The sequence below is a fragment of the Taudactylus pleione genome, unplaced genomic scaffold (assembly GCF_031769625.1).
Source record: "Taudactylus pleione unplaced genomic scaffold, aTauple2 ptg000205l, whole genome shotgun sequence".
In the NCBI taxonomy this organism is placed as follows: Eukaryota; Metazoa; Chordata; class Amphibia; order Anura; family Myobatrachidae; genus Taudactylus; species Taudactylus pleione.
Genome location: NW_028284607.1, coordinates 3,245,969 through 3,264,189, shown reverse-complemented (window position 1 = coordinate 3,264,189; position 18,221 = coordinate 3,245,969). Strand labels below are relative to the sequence as shown.

Below are 18,221 nucleotides of genomic sequence, written 5' to 3'. Positions count from 1 at the left end.
CAAGGTTTCATCAGCAGGGATGCCTTACCAGAAATAGAGAAGCATGCTGTCACCTTCTGTACATTTGTCTGTAGTCCATGAGTTAAAACAGATGGGCCTGTTTGGCATGCAATCCTCTCAGGGAGGAGACAGCTCTTTTGTTATCTGTTTTCACTTTTAGTTTCTTAGATTTCACTACTTAGGAGAAGGTACACATGGATTCCAAGTGGAATCTGCGGTCAACCTATAATTTGCTGGATGATGTTTAGAAGGAGGTTGAGGTGGTGATGCAGGTCATGCTTTTTTTTATCATGGTACTATGTGTGACCTTTGGTGTCATTTCCAGAAAGGTTCTTGGTACATTCAGGATCATTGTGGCACCTGTCTTAACCAGAACGCTGTGTGGTCATTGATGCAAATGGATCAGGAGTGCTGCCTTTTTGTGTAATTGTCATTTTGCAAGTCTTTGCATATCATGAGTTTTGGAGCAGGGATGTTGCTGGCCAAGCTGACATTGAGTTGATTTTTCAGTTGCTCCATTTTCATCCAAATTCCATTTTCCTACATCAGTCCTACTATCTGTCCTATTTCAGAATTTAGATTGATGCTGTGACTGGTTGTTTTAAGTTGCCCTGGCATAAGGTTCTCCACATTCGGTATGAAAAGCCGGCTGCCGCATGACCGGCAGTTCGATTCCCGGCTGCGGCAGCCCGACAAAACAGCAGAGCCCGGCAGCAGAAGCCCGACAGTGCTGGAAATCCCGATCGTCCCTAAGGTAAGTATAAACTAACCTAACCAACCCCCCCTAACCCTAACCCTCCTTAGGGGTGTCTAACCCTAACCTCCCCCACAAGTGCCTAACCCTAACCTCCCCCCTCTAAGTGCCTAACCCTAACCCCCCCTTCCCCGCTGCCTGAACCTAAGTCCCCCGGGGGGTGCCTAACCCTAAGTCCTCCCCGGAGGTGCCTAACCCTAACCCTCCCTCCCCCTAGCCTAACCCTCACGGGGGGGTGCCTAACCCTAATTCCCCCAGGGTGCCCTAAACCTAACCCTCCCCCCCACGGCTGTCCGCTCGCGGCAACCGGCATCCCTTAGATCGGGATGCCGGGCACCTGTCTCCCGGCGTCGGGAAAATAACAGGCATCTAGATTTTAGACGCCTGTCATTAAACCCTAGGCGGAATAGAGGATTCGGGAAGCCGGCGGTCGGGATTGCGGCTGCCGGCTTCCTAACCGTATCCCAGTTCTCCATTTACTGGAGCAGATTGCGTTGCATCTTGTGTTGCATAAGGCACCCCTTAAGAAGCATCAGACTTCAAGTTCACTTGCCAAGTGATTTATATGGGTTGTTTTTTTTGCAACAAATTTGTGCAGGCCATGGCAGGTATCTATAACAAATTGATTTTATTTGTCCAAGAAGATACCTATCTTGAGGATTTGCACAAAGTTTTTAATGCAGTCTGGATTCAGCCAACAAATATATGGGGTTGCATAGAAGCAAAAAATAACTCTTTTTGGGGCACACTTATTAAATATGTAAGAAATTATGTCAATATTAATAAATTGTAATAATTTTATATATTTTTTTAATTGTTTGCATGAATTAGGATTGGATATTAATACTGTGGATCTAAGCTATATAATAATTGCACTTTACTAATATGGAGACTTTGTGAACTAATAGTAGATGAAAATTATTTTATTTTACTAACATAGTTACCTTTACCGTTCCACTGATCTGACTAATACATGCATGGAGAATTAATCAATCTAAGGTTTCAATGATTAATTTCTGATGTGAGTCATTTGAATATTTTATGTATTTTAAAACTGTGTATATAATTTTAATACACCGGCCATGTGTTCCTGTCATTTTCTTATTTAAGGTGTATTAAACAATTGAACTCTGACAACCAGTGCTTCTTTTATTTGTATACTATCTGAAGTACACGGCGTTGCCCGGGTATAAATCTTCAAGTTATTAAGTTTTATTACGTGATGTTGTTCATCCAAATCCATCCATTGGAAGGCCCAGAAAAGGCTCCCTGGATCAAAGTTCTGCCCAGTGTACAGCAACGGGAGGTTGGACCGGACCCTAACCCCCCTAATACCTCTCCAGGATCCAACTGGACCACCTCGCATTGGTTTCATTCCAATCGGTGCAGGGGTGTCCGAATGCATAACTGGACAAACAAACAGACCAATTAATTTATATATAAGATTTGTCGCTCTGTCGCATTGTTGCATTGTTGCTATGTGATCTAATAGCTTACTTTTTGATACTAAATAACTATGTTAGATTTGGTAGCTTTATCTTGAGAGTTGTGGAAGATATTTGCCAACAAACAAATAAAGAAACAAACAAACAAACTTCTTTTATATATACAGTAAATAGTAGATTGTAGCTATTGTCTTTTGAGGGATAAGCCACGCCTTTATTAGAAGCTGAAGACTGTCATACTAATTTACAGCAGGTTGTTCTGCTATATCTACTTTTTTTTTTAGTAATGATGCAACCAAAAATATCTATATCTGGACTAAAATTAGTAAATCAATTATTTTGTTATAAATTCAAAATAGGCAATTCAAGTTCAAGTATCCATTGAGTTTAAAAAATGTAATCTACCTATTACGTTTTCCTTATTAGAAGTCTTACATTTACTGAATTTCTACAATTTAGCTACAAGCTAAAAATCTGATAGCGTGTGTAGGAGATTACTAACCAATGGACCCTGTAATAATTTGCATAGAAGGACACACCTTGGTTTTTTATGGTTATATAGTTGCTCTGATGGATTCAGCTTGATGTCTGTGTCACTCAGCAAGTTTGTTCTCACCTTTCCAGCATGTCCTGGGCTGTTCTACTCCTCACCTTCACGGCTTGTTCATGTAAGACATTAACTCATGTATAGCCACTTCTCCTCCTATTCTTGCTCTCTAACATTCCTGTCTTGTTTCAGGTACTGTGGCTCAGTTTACTGTGATTCAGGATGCTGCAATGTCAGTGTCTCCTGGTTCAAACATCCGTCTGATCTGCAGTCACAGTGGAGGCTCAGTGGCTGCGGGTAACCACCCAACCTGGGTGTACCAAGAACTTCAGAGTGTTCCTAACCTTATAGTCAGCAGTGATGGCAGCAGTAATCACAATATAAGACCCTCGTCAGTATCTGACAGGTTTGCAGGATCCATATCGGGAGGATCAGCCATTCTGTCCATCAGCAGAGTACAAGCTAATGATGACGGAACATATTACTGTATCCTTTATGCAGGAGGTATATGCCCAGTGGTACAGAGAAATGCAGAACTAAGGCATTAATCTCTGTATCCTGTAAACACACAGACGTTGTTTGTCACTGTTGAGAGAATTAAATTATTCCTCACATTGTTTCTGTGGTGAAAACACATGGCCTGCATCCTCAGGATGCACTGGTCTATATTTATTACTTCTATTATATTCATTACATCTTTAATGTGCTAGAATTAACCACAGACAGTTCTATAAGATGAATATTTTGAGTGGTATGAGAATTATTTCTGGACAATATGCTATTTCTCTGATTATTCCAATAGAATGTATTAGAGAATGTCAAAAGCTTTGCTTACTTGTGTCGAGGATATGGAAGTGTGTGTTATGCTGGGTACACACTGGCCGATATATTGGTGCATCGTGCTTAGTGTACTGGTGGTCAGCTAACCACCCATTCACTTTCTGCAGAGGCTGCCAGGGAGGGGGTGTGATGTGACCCCTGGCCAGCGGGACCCCCGGCCAGATTGCAGTGATGATTGTTCAGTGTGTATGAACAACCATCATCTGCAGATATATCTTTCAGGTGCGTATCCAGCTTTAGACATAGTACTGTGAATTTGATATTTCTCTTTGCAGACTATGAACAATTTTCTTTAATTCAGGAGGCTGCAGGGCTGATGCAAAGTTGGATATATGTAGATTTGCATGAATTCGCACTGTGCATGGTCAAAAAATAGGCAACACAAATACAAGAATTAGAGTTAAACGTAATTTGGATGTGTTGACCCTTAGGAACAGAGAAGCAGAATGGACCATGCAAACCACCACTTTTGGAGATATATGCACAGTAATAGTTGTAGAATCGGCACTACCAAAACAGCAAATGCAAACACAACACGATGATGACGAAAAGCAACATGACCTTATCGATTCTTATTTAATGATTAATCAACACCACACAGCTGATAACAATGCTCTTGTTAAAGACACCTATTTAAAATTGATCAAATGCATGTTTGTAACTCACTGGAGGTGCACGGTAGGTTCTCTAATCAATAGCAAGTATCATCATCATCCATGCCGATACCTGGATATATTAGAACTGCCAAAGTTGAGACTGTAGGGGAAGCAAAGGCAACTTTCACAGCAGGCACTGCAGAGGCAACTTGCGACAACACCATCAGCAATGAAGCAACTGATGCAAGGGACGGATTTGGTGCTGGCAGTGTCAAGCCTAGCGCACAGCAACTGCTGGGTAAAATAAGCCTGTAATAGCTGCACGCCTGGGAACAGCTGCATAGAAGAGGAGCCAGAGTCCACTGCAGATGTGGGTACAACAGTCTGTCCCACCAGCAGCAGGGACAGATTACCTGTTTAGGCCATGAAGTCCCCCACCACAGTTTCAGGAGCCACCCCATCATGGGCAAAAACCTCACTGCCCTTCTTCCTGAGTAGGATAAATTTTGAGACCAAGGAGGACACATATGAGACCATCACATTAGTACACAACCCAACAGGCCCCAGTGCAATAGCCAAAGTCCCTGGAACAATGATAGCGATGACTGTCCTTTCATGGGTCACCTGCAGCAATTCAGCCGTTTCAGCCATGGAAACCACAAGTCCACATCCATCAAAGTAGCAGAACACCCACAGGAAGCACTGGCCAGCATCTAACTGGAAGCCGCTGGAAGAAGCATTGATGGCTGCAGGCTCAACCTCCTAGCCAGTACCTGTGGGTGGCGCAGACATGCCATAATTCAATCCCTGCAGCCATGCAGTGGTAGATACGCAGAAGGCCCAAAGCTTGCCAAGGGTGAGAGAGGTAGTGGAGCCATGGAGAGAAGCTACTCCAAGCCAGCAGGGAGAAACTGGAGTTCCTACTGAGAGGAGCGGCACCAAGATAATCAGCATGGGGGTACAAAGATTGGTGTTTTGCCAGGTTGTTTTTCCTTTAAACAAATTGCCACTTTTCATCTAATGACTATTGCACTGGCTCACACAAATACTGGGCTATTACATTTGACCCATAGAGTCTATTCCCTATCCTCCACCCACTATACCTCTATTGGTCAAACTTACACTGACATGAGATGTCATCATGCCATCTAAAATACTCTGAGAATATATTATATAGGTGGATAGGTCTGTTCAAAAAAATGGAAGCCATCTGAGCAGCTATTATGGGCTTCTCAATGGACTTGAGGCAGAATTGTCTGCAATTGCGGCCAAAATCACAGTCACAAATTGTGTCTGCCACACTTGTGCTTGCAGCTGTGCAATACCGTTCATCTCTGAATCAGGCCATTAGTACATCTAGCTAAACAAAGCTTCTTCACAGGGGCATGTTAGGAGAGGAGGGGGCCATGTGCAGTTTTTGTCTTGGCCCCCTCCTCTCTAGCCAGCGGTGCAGAGTAGTCTGTGCTGTGTCATAATCTACTGTACATGCACAGGTCACCGGGAAAATGTCCGTCACAAGATTTTCTACTGCACAATGGCAGAGCTACACAAATCCCTAAGAAAATTAAATGACGGCCATTTTACCAGCAATTTGCACATCACTGCCATTGCCAACGTGGGACTTCGGAAAGGTAAGTACTGTATTAAAGAAAATGGATGCAGGGTGTGCGGTGTAGTCCCTGCACCCCTTATAGATACACCACTGCTTCTTCAACTTACAAACATATTTTGTCAATATAACATAAAACTTAGTGAATAGAGACAGGAGGTAAACTTGGGTATGGTACAAAATAAATACATTAACTTAGGCAAGAAAAACATGTTTAATGCAGCTATACAACATAACCACGAGACTTCCTGCAGCATCCAATCAGCCATAAGGAGTGATAATTTGCCCAAAAGAGGGAGGTAGTCACATAACAATATCTCTTCCCCCACATTAGAATTAGAATTTGGAATTTTAGCCCCTAGATATGTAAGACTTCTATCCTGCCAGGAATACTGTAGTTGTAGGTACTGTGGAGCACTATCAACAGATCTGTGGAAAATGTATTGGGAGGGCCTCCATCTTAGACGTATTCAACTTATAGTAAGATACTCAAGAATATTCCTCTAGTACAATATGCAAGGACAGTAATGAAGACTGAGGGCTTGAAAGACACATTGATACATTGACCTCAAATAATCACATTTTATGGGATAAACCATACAGCAGGAGGCCTTGAATAGCAACAGTAGTCCGAAATGTTTCAGCTAAAGGTTCAATAGCAAGCGCAAAAATAGGGGGGGGGGATCGAGCAGCCTTGGTGGGTGCCATTTCTTATTGGAAGAACAGAGGAGAGAAGACCGTTTGCATAGAGGTTAGTGACCTAGCACAAAACTAAAATAGTCTCAGGACAGCGGTCAATTAACCCCAGTGCAATCTATTGACTGCCTCTTTTTATTCTAAATAAAGCAGCAGTAATGGATCCCCATAGGCAGCATAAGATTCCACAATATTAAAAGCATGGTGGGTACTGTCCAAAGTTTGTCTACCAATACCAAACCCAGCTTGGTTAAATAAAGGATGGTATCAGTGGAGTCTATTGGCTATTAATTTCGAATAGATCTTAACTTCCGTACTTAGGGCCCCATTCATTGATGAAGCATAACCCCTTTAGCTCTCGCTATGTCATCCTTTCTGCATTTAACAAACAGTTGTAATCTAAGATTACCCTATGTTTGTCACAGCATCCTTCTTGCCTTTTTTAGATGGTGAGAGCAATACAGTCCCCGTTGATGACAATGGGGACCCGAAGCTGCTTTCTTGCTTCAACGAATCCTTCCAGAAACTGACAGGTCCCCGTCACATGTATATGCGCAGACGGACCATCGAGCATGTGCATTGCACAGGAGCTCATCGCTGGCACTATTAGGCTGCCAGTAGCAGAGCAGAGGACCTCGCAGACAAGGTGGACTTTTCTGGACCTTGCCGGAGGTGTTAGTATTGATAAATACTAGTGGCATTTTCATTTGCATATACAAAAAATGCCACTGGTACTTACTTTTGTTTATAAATTGGGCCCTGTATATCTTAACATCTGTACTTAATAGTGCTATCGGATGGTAGTTAGCGATATGAGGGATTTTTCCTAAGTTTGAGAAGTGCCACTATCTGTGCCTCCAACATCTCCCATGGGAAGAAACCTTATCGAAGACTAATCCAGGGGCCTAATCCAGGGGCCTTATCCAATGGCAAAGACACCTACTTCCTCTTCTGACTAAGGGCAACTGAGAAACTGACCAGTCTCAGAATCCAATGATGGGAGATGAAGTAGTGGCGTAAGTTCATCCCAGACGCCCGGAGGCAAGTTATAATTTGGTGCCCCCCATCACAGCTGCTGACACTGTAATGTAGCATTTCATAAGCAGATACATCACCAGTTGCACACAGAATATAGGCATGCCATGGAGGAGTGAGCCAGAAAACTGGGTGCGGGGGGGGGGCGCCAGATGTGTCACACTGACAAAAAAAACTGCTGAGGAGCAGCAACGCCAATGAGTAGGGACAGCCTATAGATACTGTATACAGAGATGGCAGCTGATGGTCTGATACGGAGCTCTTCACTAGTGTATGGTGGCTTCTCAGGTGCCTGGAAGAGGTGCCATGTATTGGGCGGTCATGATGGTACACTCTGGGTACATAGTTACAGCCCTAAGTGGGGTGAATATATTGTGGGCAATGGAGGAGGTGCGACTTCAGTGCTGAAGCCCGGCAGCAGGCACCTCCATTGTCTCCCAAAGTTCTGCCCCTGAGATGAAGTGTATCTAAGAATTTGCCAATTTCCACAGAAGTACTTTAGGATGATGTACATGTAGGTCACCAGCCAAATTATACAATCGACAATAATACTCTGAAAAGGCATTCACTACGGAATCAGTATGATTTATTTTTTCTATTTACTAACCTAACCTCCCCCCTAACCCTAACCATCCCTTAGGGGTGCCTAACCCTAACCCCCCTCTAAGTGTCCCTAAGTCTCCTGGGGGGGTGCCTAACCCTAACCTCCCCCCGGGGGTGCCTAACCCTAACCCCCCTTTCCCCCTAGCCTAACCCTAACCTCCCGGAGGAGTGCCTAACCCTAAGTCCTCCCTGGGAGCCCCTAACCTAACCCTCCCCCCCTCACGGCTGTCCGCGCCCGGCGCCTGGCTTACGTTCGATAGGTAAGCCGGATGTTGGGCTCCCAGCGTAGGTCTAATGACAGGCGTCGGGATTTCGACGCCTGTCATTAGACACTTGCTGGTATTAGACAGTCGGGATGCCGACGGTCAGCATTTAAACCATCGGCATCCCAACTGCATACCTTCGCTACATCTAGAGGATTCAAAAACCAAATAACCAGGCGTTAAACCTCCTAGATAGATCTATCAAACCAATAATAAAGCTTAATTAGCACCACCCTACTGACAGCTTTCCCTCTACAGATGGTGTCCCCCACAAATCAGAAAGTTAAGAGAAAATAAAAGAATGTAAGGCGCTGGTCTTTTTTGGGGTGTCTTTTAATTAAACAACAGATAATAATGTCATAAGATAAAAATAATTAAAAACAATGAATGGATGAATAATAACAAATACGATAATATATAAATAAAATAAAATATGTAATGAAGTGTAGCAGATAATAAATTAATAAAAATCAAATACAAAAATATACAGATACCTAAAAACCATGTAGCACTATTTTTTTAGATATTTGTAACAATGGCCCTGATTCAGAGCCGTTCGTTAACAGCAGTACGCTCGTTGCGTTCCGATGTTGAGTAACCGCGCATGCGTCGGTGTAACACTGCGCATGTGCGTACGGCAGATTGCGAGCTTTTTTTGTCTCGTTCGTCAAATAGCGTACAGGAAGTGACATGTCAAATGTGATTGACAGAACAGGGCGTTTTTGGGCGTTGACGGGGGTGGAGATGGAAAAACGCAGGCGTGGCGAGGCGTTTTTGGGGCGTACATACATTATCAGATGCGAACGTCAAATGTGTTCGTACCAACTCATACGTCACTGGATGATCCTCTTTCCCTTCAAAATGCTCGCACAGCTTAGGGTCTGGATTACTCGATAACATTGGTGATGGCCTTCTCCTCCGTCCCGGCACTCCACGATGTAGCATCGATTAATCACGGCTTGTCAGAAAATCAATTAGTGTTGGATTGAAGACCGGCTTGGTATGTGTTTTGAAATCAGTTTTTTGGGTTAGCACAAAACCGTACGCAGATGGAAATCATAGCTGCTAATGTCAGGATTACACAATCAATTTGTGTACATTTGTGGGGGTTTATTTTTGGGTTAATTTTTGGTTTTTGGCCTATTGTAACAATAATGTCATCATGTTTGTTTTTTTTGGGCCATTTTGCTTTTGCCTGGTGAATTTGCATCCTTATGTAAATTTTAAAACGTTCCTTAAAGAGCCATTTTTTTTTCTCATGTTAAATGTTGGTGTTGCACGTTTTTACCTTGTGGGCCAGAATTAAATGTAAACCATTTTTACAATAATGTCACAATAAAGTCGTACATTTTTGGCAAATTTATTGCTATGAAAAAACTATTTCATGCACATATTTTACACAAACATTTTTTGCAGTGTTCATTCCAAAAAATTTAATAATTGTACAAACATAAAAGTGGTTGGAAACGTAAAGCTAAAAATTAAAATCAATTCACAAGAAAGGAGAGGGAAGTTTTGGCCAGAAAGGAATATGAGGCAAGCACAGAAGGAGTGTGGGAAAAGTAGCCAGTGCTGTCAACGTTTTTTCCCCCGTTTGGCTGGGGGAGGGAGGGCGCCAGACCGGGTCCGGGATGTCATCAGCTGGCCCGTCCAGAGGCAGATGTTGTGGCCTCTGGACTAGGCACAGGGCTAGGCACATTTGGAGGATTGGCTGATGTTGTGCCAGAGGTGGAGGATCCTGATGTTCCGGCAGGAAGGGAGGTCGGCTCCACCATGTGCTGGCGAACGAGCTGCTCCAGGGCATTGGCGATGCGGATGTTGGCCCTGGTATTTTCCGCCAGGGCCTGACCAATGGTCACGTTGGCCGCAGCATTTTGCTCCAGGGCCTCAGCCCCCTTACCAGACTGGCGTCCATCCTCTGCAGAATCTCCGCATGGAAATCCGATTTAAAATTGAGTTCTGTGAGGAGGGACACTGCCTGCGAGGGGGATTGCCCTGGACTGGCTTCTGCAGGGTCCTCAGCCGGATGTACTGGTTCCTCCCCTGCAGAGCCAGCAGAAATTCTGCGGCCAAGGCTCCCCTCTGGAGCAGACTCATCCGCCTGTGTCTCTGTTGGAAAAATGAGAAAAGAGTCACATTAGAATCTACATATTGGCACAATAACATTTCAGAGTTGGTGACATCACAATATTTACATTGGACAATATGAGGAGCTGCAAAGTCTGGCATGTCCGTATCCATGTTGGACACGCCAAACACCTCCACAGCCTGCACACACCCCTGTGCCAGCTCTTCTAAATCATTCAACTCCAATGACACAGGGGTGGGACCCCCACCTGTCCCCCTTGCATGCCTAGCCCTGTGCGCAAGTTTTTGCTTCAGGCGATATTTGAAGTCGGCCCATCTGTGGGTGAAATTGGAACCATTATCCTTTTGTTTTAAATGGGTTTTGGTTTTAGGGGGGGGTCAAGTGTTTACTTACCGCCGTTTGACATCCCGGTCTAGACGGACATAATCACCCACCCTATTGACAGCAACGGCTACCTCCTCCCACATTCTCCACTTCTGGCTTGCACTCATATTCCTGTCTGCCTGTGGCAGGATGTCCACACACTTCTGAACCAAAACCTCCATCTCCTTTCTTGTGAATTGTGGCTGCCTTTTCTTTTTACCAGCTTTGGCCTGAATACTGGGCCCAGCAGCCTCTTCCATGTCATCCTCCTCACCTATTTGTTTAAATGTTGAGAATTGTAAACTTCACAACTTGCACTATATTATGTGTCAAATTAATCATTGTTTCAAAATGCCTGAAATACTTACCGCCAGACTGTTGCCCATTGTTTCCCTGGTCTGTAGCCATGTCTTAGCTCAAAACAAGAAATACACCAGAATTTTTGGTTTGGCTCGTGACGTATTTATATATGCGTCCTTATTTTTCGGCCGCATCATTGATTGTGTGTTCCTATGATCCCTCCTTAATTTGTGCGGGAAACTAAACACTATTTATGGCTTGGGGCGTCTCGAGTCGAGGTGCGTTTGTTGATTGTTGGAGGTTACGTTGGTCGGAGTTGATTGTTGGCGGGTTTAGGAGTTGGCGTTGGTGGGAGTAGTTTTTATTTGCTAAATTTTCTTTTAGTTTTTCCGTTCGCATTTTTTCTGGTGGTTTTTTTTTTGGCGTTTCTTTATTTGGTATTTGCGAACTAATTAGCGCATTTTTATCTGTTTCTATTGTGACTGGTATTTGCGAACTAATTAGCGCATTTTTAACTGCTTATTCAGAGCAGTTAAAATGTTTGTGTTTTACCTTTAGCATTTGTTGCTTACATTTGGCCCCAATTTGACGTAGTCTGCGCAATGTCGTTTTGCTCTTTGGGCAAATGTGTGTTTCTCCCCTTTTATGTTTTGTCTTGCACCAAATTTTGAAACATAAATGCCCAGCATAAATTGCTGTATTTTTATATTGTGATTCTTTACAGTTTGCACGTATCATGACAATACCCCGGCATGTAAGCATCAATGGATGGTATCATCAAGCTAAGTAAAATTCTTATATTTTGGGGGGTTAAAAAGCCTTACATTCAAATCTTGCCATTTCAGGTTGATCTGGGTCGGATTGTTCTGGCCATGCTCCCGGAAGCCGACCAACCTCAATCTCGTCCCAGGCGTAGGCATCGTAGGCGTGCAAGGCCCCAGATATTTCGAACACGTGTCACCCTTTTTGGAATGCCCGATGATGAGGTTTTAAGACGCTACCGTCTTCCTCCCAAAATCATCATAGACACTCTCTCATTAGTAGAGAGTGATCTTGAGCGGCAAATTGACAGTCCTATAGCAATACCACCACTTACACAATTAATGGCGGTGTTACATTTCTGTGCCTCCGGATCGTTTCAAACAACGGTGGGAATAGTAGCGGGCATCTCCCAATCCTCCTTTCCCAGATCCTGAGGGCAGTGATGGAGGCACTTTTCAAGCACCTCCATCATTTTATTCAAATGCCTTTGGATATGGGTGCCCTTAGTGTGGCCAAGGCCAATTTTTACCAAATAGCTGGCTTCCCACACATCATAGGGGTCGTGGCTGGTACTCACATACCACTTCAGCCTCCAGCACGGCTGGAGGCCATATTTCGCAACCGGAAACACTATCACTCCCTGAATGTAATGGTGGTATGTGATGCCTCCCTCCAGATCCTGTCCCTGAATGCAAAATTACCAGGAAGTGCACATGACTCATTCGTATTCCAGCAATCAGGGATATGGCACAAATTAACCAACCTACAAGCTGGTGATGCGTGGCTTCTGGGTAAGTGGAGACCTTTAGTACATAACAATGTTAAGCTTGATACACAGTGATCCTGATGTTGTCACTTCTTTTTCACAGGAGACAGTGGCTACCCTTGCACGCCCTGGCTGCTCACTCCTTATTTGGCTCCCACACCAGGGCCACAAAGTAATTTTAATGCCGCACTTACAGCCACCAGGCAAGTGGTGGAGCGCTGTATCGGCCTTTTAAAAGGCCGATTCAGATGCCTCCACCGCTCTGGTGGTGAGCTCATGTATTTGCCGGATATGGTTTCGAAAATTGTGGTCCTGTGTGGGATATTTCACAACATCGCCATAAGGAGTGGTGTCCCAATGCAGCCAGAGGATGCCTTACCTGAGGATGGCCCCCCCGAGGTTGGTCGGAGGTCAGTATGTGGGGGGGCCATACGCGATGATGTGGTGGCCAGATATTTTAGGTAATTATTGTCAAAACAACAGTGTTTAGACCCAATGTGGTACGGTTTTTTTGCGAACATCTAATTAATTGGTTTTTTTTACTCCATCTTCTGTTTGTTTTCATAATCTTTGGGACTCCAACGATGACTACTTCCTGCTACCCTTAAAAAACCTTCATGTGGAAACTTTGGGAATATATTATGGAACCCATATTGCAACGCCACATTTGTGGAATCATGTTGGCATGGTCCTTCGTGAACCAGTTCTTGATTTTTTGTGTTTTTTTTTTAATTTTTTTGTATGAGTTGTATTTATGATTATCACTGTGTGTTTTGTTTGTGAGTGACCACTTTGTTATTTTAGTTATGTTGTGAATAAATGTGTTGAGAGTGTAATTTTGTTCCTTTTTTTGCCCATTACAAGCAAGTGTAACCAGGTTCACACACGTTACATTTGCCTAAGGGGTAATCCAGTAATGACGCAAGTTGAGCTAAAATGTAAGATGTTTTCTGGGTCCAAACCAACACCCAAAGGAATCCTGTATAATCAGTTGGCTTCGTAATATCGGCCTAAGCAGCTTGCCCCCCAAATAGGAACATGTAAAATGTAGTAATATATAATTTTGACAACACCAAAAAAGGGAAATTAGATTGTTACTGTTAGGTGTTTCTTGTGCCTAGTTTTCCTAAAAAATACAACACACAATCTTAGTGACAATAATTGCAAATCCTTGCTGGAAGAGTCTACTTATGTCAGTGTAAACAATCTATGATTTTGAAACAAGGAATGAGACAGAACGTTAAGTTTAAAATATTAATTTATTAAAATTTTGACAAAAACAAAAACTAAAACTGGTTCCTAAGGAGGACCGACATATGGTCAAGGACCACCAGCAACCCGATGATGTGTTCCCGCATACGGCCCACACAGCCGGCTAATTCAGCCATACGCCTCTGTTCCTCTGTGGGTCAGAAAAGTGTGGGGATTAAAACATCAATAATGAAACCACATTAAAAAACAAGCCAAACCAAGCTAACCAAAAATCAAAACTTTGTGGCACAAAGCAGAATTACACCGAAAAAACCAAGCCCACCAAAATGGTCTACCCAAAAATTACAAGTCCAAAAATCAGATTCAGAGAGGTGTGATATGTGTATGGTGAAATCAGCAGTAACAGGTAAAGACAACCCGAAAACTCCCAAAAAGTCGACCAAAAAACACAAAAAAAGGGAACGACAAATGATTACATCCAAACAGTTTGTGGCGCAAAAAAAAACAAAAAAAAAACATACCGTTCAAAATAACGGCCGCTCCTGAAGCCACTCCCTCGTCCTCCTCGGAGGTGCCTCCATTCCCCAAAGATCTTGGCGGGGTGATTTGGGATTCCGGGGAGGGGGTAGTTAGAAGAGGGGTGGTTGGAGGAGAGGGGGAATTGGGATGGAGGGGAAGGAGCCCAGAAATATCTGCCACAGGGTCTGGGCAGGCTGGGGAGGAGTGGGAAATAGAGGAATTTGGGGTTGTGGAGGGTTGGCTTGGGGTTGGGGAGAGTGGGTGAGAGCGCCGTCTTGGTTGGCGATGGCGCCGTAGTCTTCGCTGTGCCCCTAAAAGATGTGAAACAAATTGTGGTTAGTTTCAACCAAAACCGAGACAAACACACATTTATGACAACACAAATCGGAAAACAGGGCCATGCAGATATGAGTACAATGAATACATAAGACATACATGAAAACATGGGCATGCAGATATGAGTACAATGAATAAATAGGACATACATGAAAACATGGGCATGCAGATATGAGTACAATGAATAAATAGGACATACATGAAAACATGGGCATGCAGATATGAGTACAATGAATAAATAGGACATACATGAAAACATGGGCATGCAGATATGAGTACAATGAATAAATAGGACATACATGAAAACATGGCCAGGCAGATATGAGTACAATGAATAAATAGGACATACATGAAAACATGGGCATGCAGATATGAGTACAATGAATAAATAGGACATACATGAAAACATGGCCATGCAGATATGAGGAAAATGAATAAATAGGACATACATGAAAACATGCACACGCAGTTAGGGCCACAAAGATAAACATGAAAACCACAGTCCCAAAAACTTACTTTCAGCGATCTGCATGCGAAAGCATGCCAGCAAGCGGGGCGTCCGCCGTTGCAGGTCCGACCACCTGCGCTCCAGCTGGCCAATCTGGCGGTGTGAGCCGAAGGAACGCAGGCGGCCATGTACCTCCGCATATGCGGAACGTTTCTCGCGATTTGTGATGGGTGGAGGCTGGCTGGTGATCCGCCTGTCCATCACCTCGGTTAACACCAGCAGCTCGCGCCTGGTGAATGCCGAGGCTCTCATGATGGCAATGGTGTATTTGTTAAAAATCATTCTTAATAAAGACCCGAAAATAATTTTGATTGGCTAATGTATTTGGGTAATTAACAGGACCAATTCTATTGGTTAGTGTATGAGTCATGTGTTCGACAGGGCCAGAAATCTCTTGAGAGTTATGATAGGCTTGATGCAGTGACATGCGTAAGCAAATTTAAATAAAGAAATGAACCCCGGGAAATATGCGGGGATAAAAACAAATAAAACAATTGTTTAATTGGGTCTAACATGTATTTTGACAAATAAAAGCGAATGTTTAAGCCGTACGTATTCTGCGTGTAAACACAAACACGGACAAGATTAAAGTTTATTGCATTGTGAAAAAAAAAAAAAAAAACAATTAAGCAAATTGATATATTGATTGGCATGATACGATTGAGGGAGGTAGGCAGAATAAACGAGCAGTTAATCGAAATCTGACATTCACACTTCCGGTTTGTACTTGTGCGTGTGTTCCCTGCAAGCCATTTCGGGGATGTACGCTCGCTATTTGGCACGCTCGTTAGTTAGAGGAGTGGTCGGTTGAGTTTGGGGAGGATGTTTGGCTGCGTTCGAAAATACGAGCGAGTGCTTGAATTTACATATTTTTTTACGTACGCCGAACGTACGAACGGCCACTTGCGTCCGGGTCTGAATGAGGGCCAATGTCCTCAAAGAAGATATATAGTTGGTACATTGCTTTTGGACAGCTGTCCCTATAGTTCCAATTAGGATATTATTAGGCTGTGGGTATTTGTTAAGGTGCATACACACACAACGATTTTTTGAACGATTATTGTTAACAATGTCGTTTATCGTTCAATCGTTGAAAAAATCGTTCACTTTCTAAGTTAAAACGATGAACGATTATCATTCATGTGTGTTCACGTTTGTAATTTGTAGTTTGTAGTTCAGTCAGATTGACCAACTCAACGATTTTCATTAAGCAGTTCAAAAAATCGTTCTTTACATTTAGTAAATTAATGATTTTAGTAAACGATTTTCATTCATTTTTCCCTTGAAAAAATTACCGAAAATCGTTTACTAATATCATTCATTTACTAAATCGTTGTGTGTGTATGCAGCTTAAGGCGTGGATTACAGGGACAGTTTTTATAAAAACTTAAAAAACAAGTCTTTTGGTTCAAAAAACACATGCTTTACCCGGTGTGTATGATCTGAATCTGGCAGCAAAACTTCACTGTTCACAGTGTTTGTAAAAGAAAGCAGGTAATCACCTTCGGCTGCAGCCCGTATGTCCTCACGCCTATATATGAGTGCCAACCTGTGGATAGGCGTGAGGACATACGAGCTGCAGTCGGAGGTGATTCCCTGCTTTCTTTTACAAACACTGTGAACAGTGAATCTTTGCTGCCGGATTGAGGGGGTCATTCAGACCTGCTCGTGAGCGGCAGTACACTCTCAATCGGGTCGATATTCCCCCACTGCGCATGCGCACGACGGAGGGAGCTCCGTCGTGTGCATGCGCGAGACCCGGTGAGCGACGGGCTCTCCATCGCTCCGGGTCTCGCACCAAAGGGGGCGTGCTGTCGATGTTGATTGACAGCACGCCCCCTTTGGTGGGCGTGCCGGGGGCGTGCCTGCCAGACGGAGGCGTTCCCATGGGAACGCCTACCGTCTCAAGTCGGCCCCACTGACATCACTAGTGATGTCAGTGGGAGTGATTTTGGCTCTGATAGAGCCAGAATCACTCCAGGGCTTGCGGCAGCGAGACCCTACCGCAGGGTCTCGGTCGCAAGCCCGATGGTCGCGATGGTCAAGACCATCGCGACCATCACCATGGACGCTCGCTATAGCTGTGGGTGGTAACCCAAGCTATGCGAGCGTCCATGAGGACGCTCCAAAAAAAAGGTAGGAGGGCCCTAATTCAGAGCGAGCGCCCTGAGATCATACACACGGGTAAAGCACGTGTTTTTTTTAACCAAAAGACTTGTTTTAAACTTAAGGGACACCACCAGGGATAGAGGACCTTATTCAGAGTCGGTCGTGAGCGCCAATGCGCTCATAACCAACTCGATGGTTAGGCCTGTGCTCGCGCAGCGGCCGCACTGCGCGTGCGCAAGCCCCGGAGCGACAGAGAAACTCTGTGGCTCCGGAGCTTGCTACCAAATGGGCGGCCCCTAATACTAAGCTGCCCCGTTTGGTAGGCGGGCCGGGGGGGTAGTTACCAAAACGGAGGCATTCCTTTACGAACGCCTACCGTTTTGTGGGCGGCCGCACTGACATCATCATTGATGTCAGTGAGGAGCTTCCTACTCCATCAGAGCAGAAAGCTCCCTGGGGCTTACGTGTGCCCAGACCCAACCTTAGGGTCTGGTCGTAAGCCCCGATGGTCGCGATGGTGATCACCATCATGACCATCAACCTGGTCAGTCATTAAGCTGTGGGTGGTAACCCACAGCTTAACGATCGACAAGGAGGTGGCCATTCAGGATGCAAGCGGCCGCCCTGATTCAGAGCGACCGCTTGCAACTAATGACCGCCTCTGAATGAGGTCCACAGTCCTTTTTGAGATGTCAATATATGCATGCTTTTTAAGTTTTTTTATGACATTATTATCTGTTGTTTAATTAAAAGATGCCCCATAAAAGACCAGCGCCCAACATTCTTTTATTTTCTCTTGACTATCTAGAGGATTCCTCATTTTAGCCCCAACATTATTATAAACATCTTGAATTCTCACATTAGATAAT

The 18,221-nt window shown here is 44.1% G+C and overlaps 1 protein-coding gene across 1 annotated transcript in view; it reads left to right on the top strand.

Annotated features, from left to right (window-relative positions):
* LOC148517965 (uncharacterized) overlaps window positions 1–18,221 on the top strand; it is a 38,142-nt gene that overhangs the window by 6,984 nt on the left and 12,937 nt on the right. Inside the window, exon 3 of the mRNA XM_088477938.1 lies at window positions 2,939–3,250. Within this exon, the coding sequence (XP_088334064.1) occupies window positions 2,939–3,250 (312 nt within the window). The remainder of the gene's footprint in view (window positions 1–2,938; window positions 3,251–18,221) is intronic.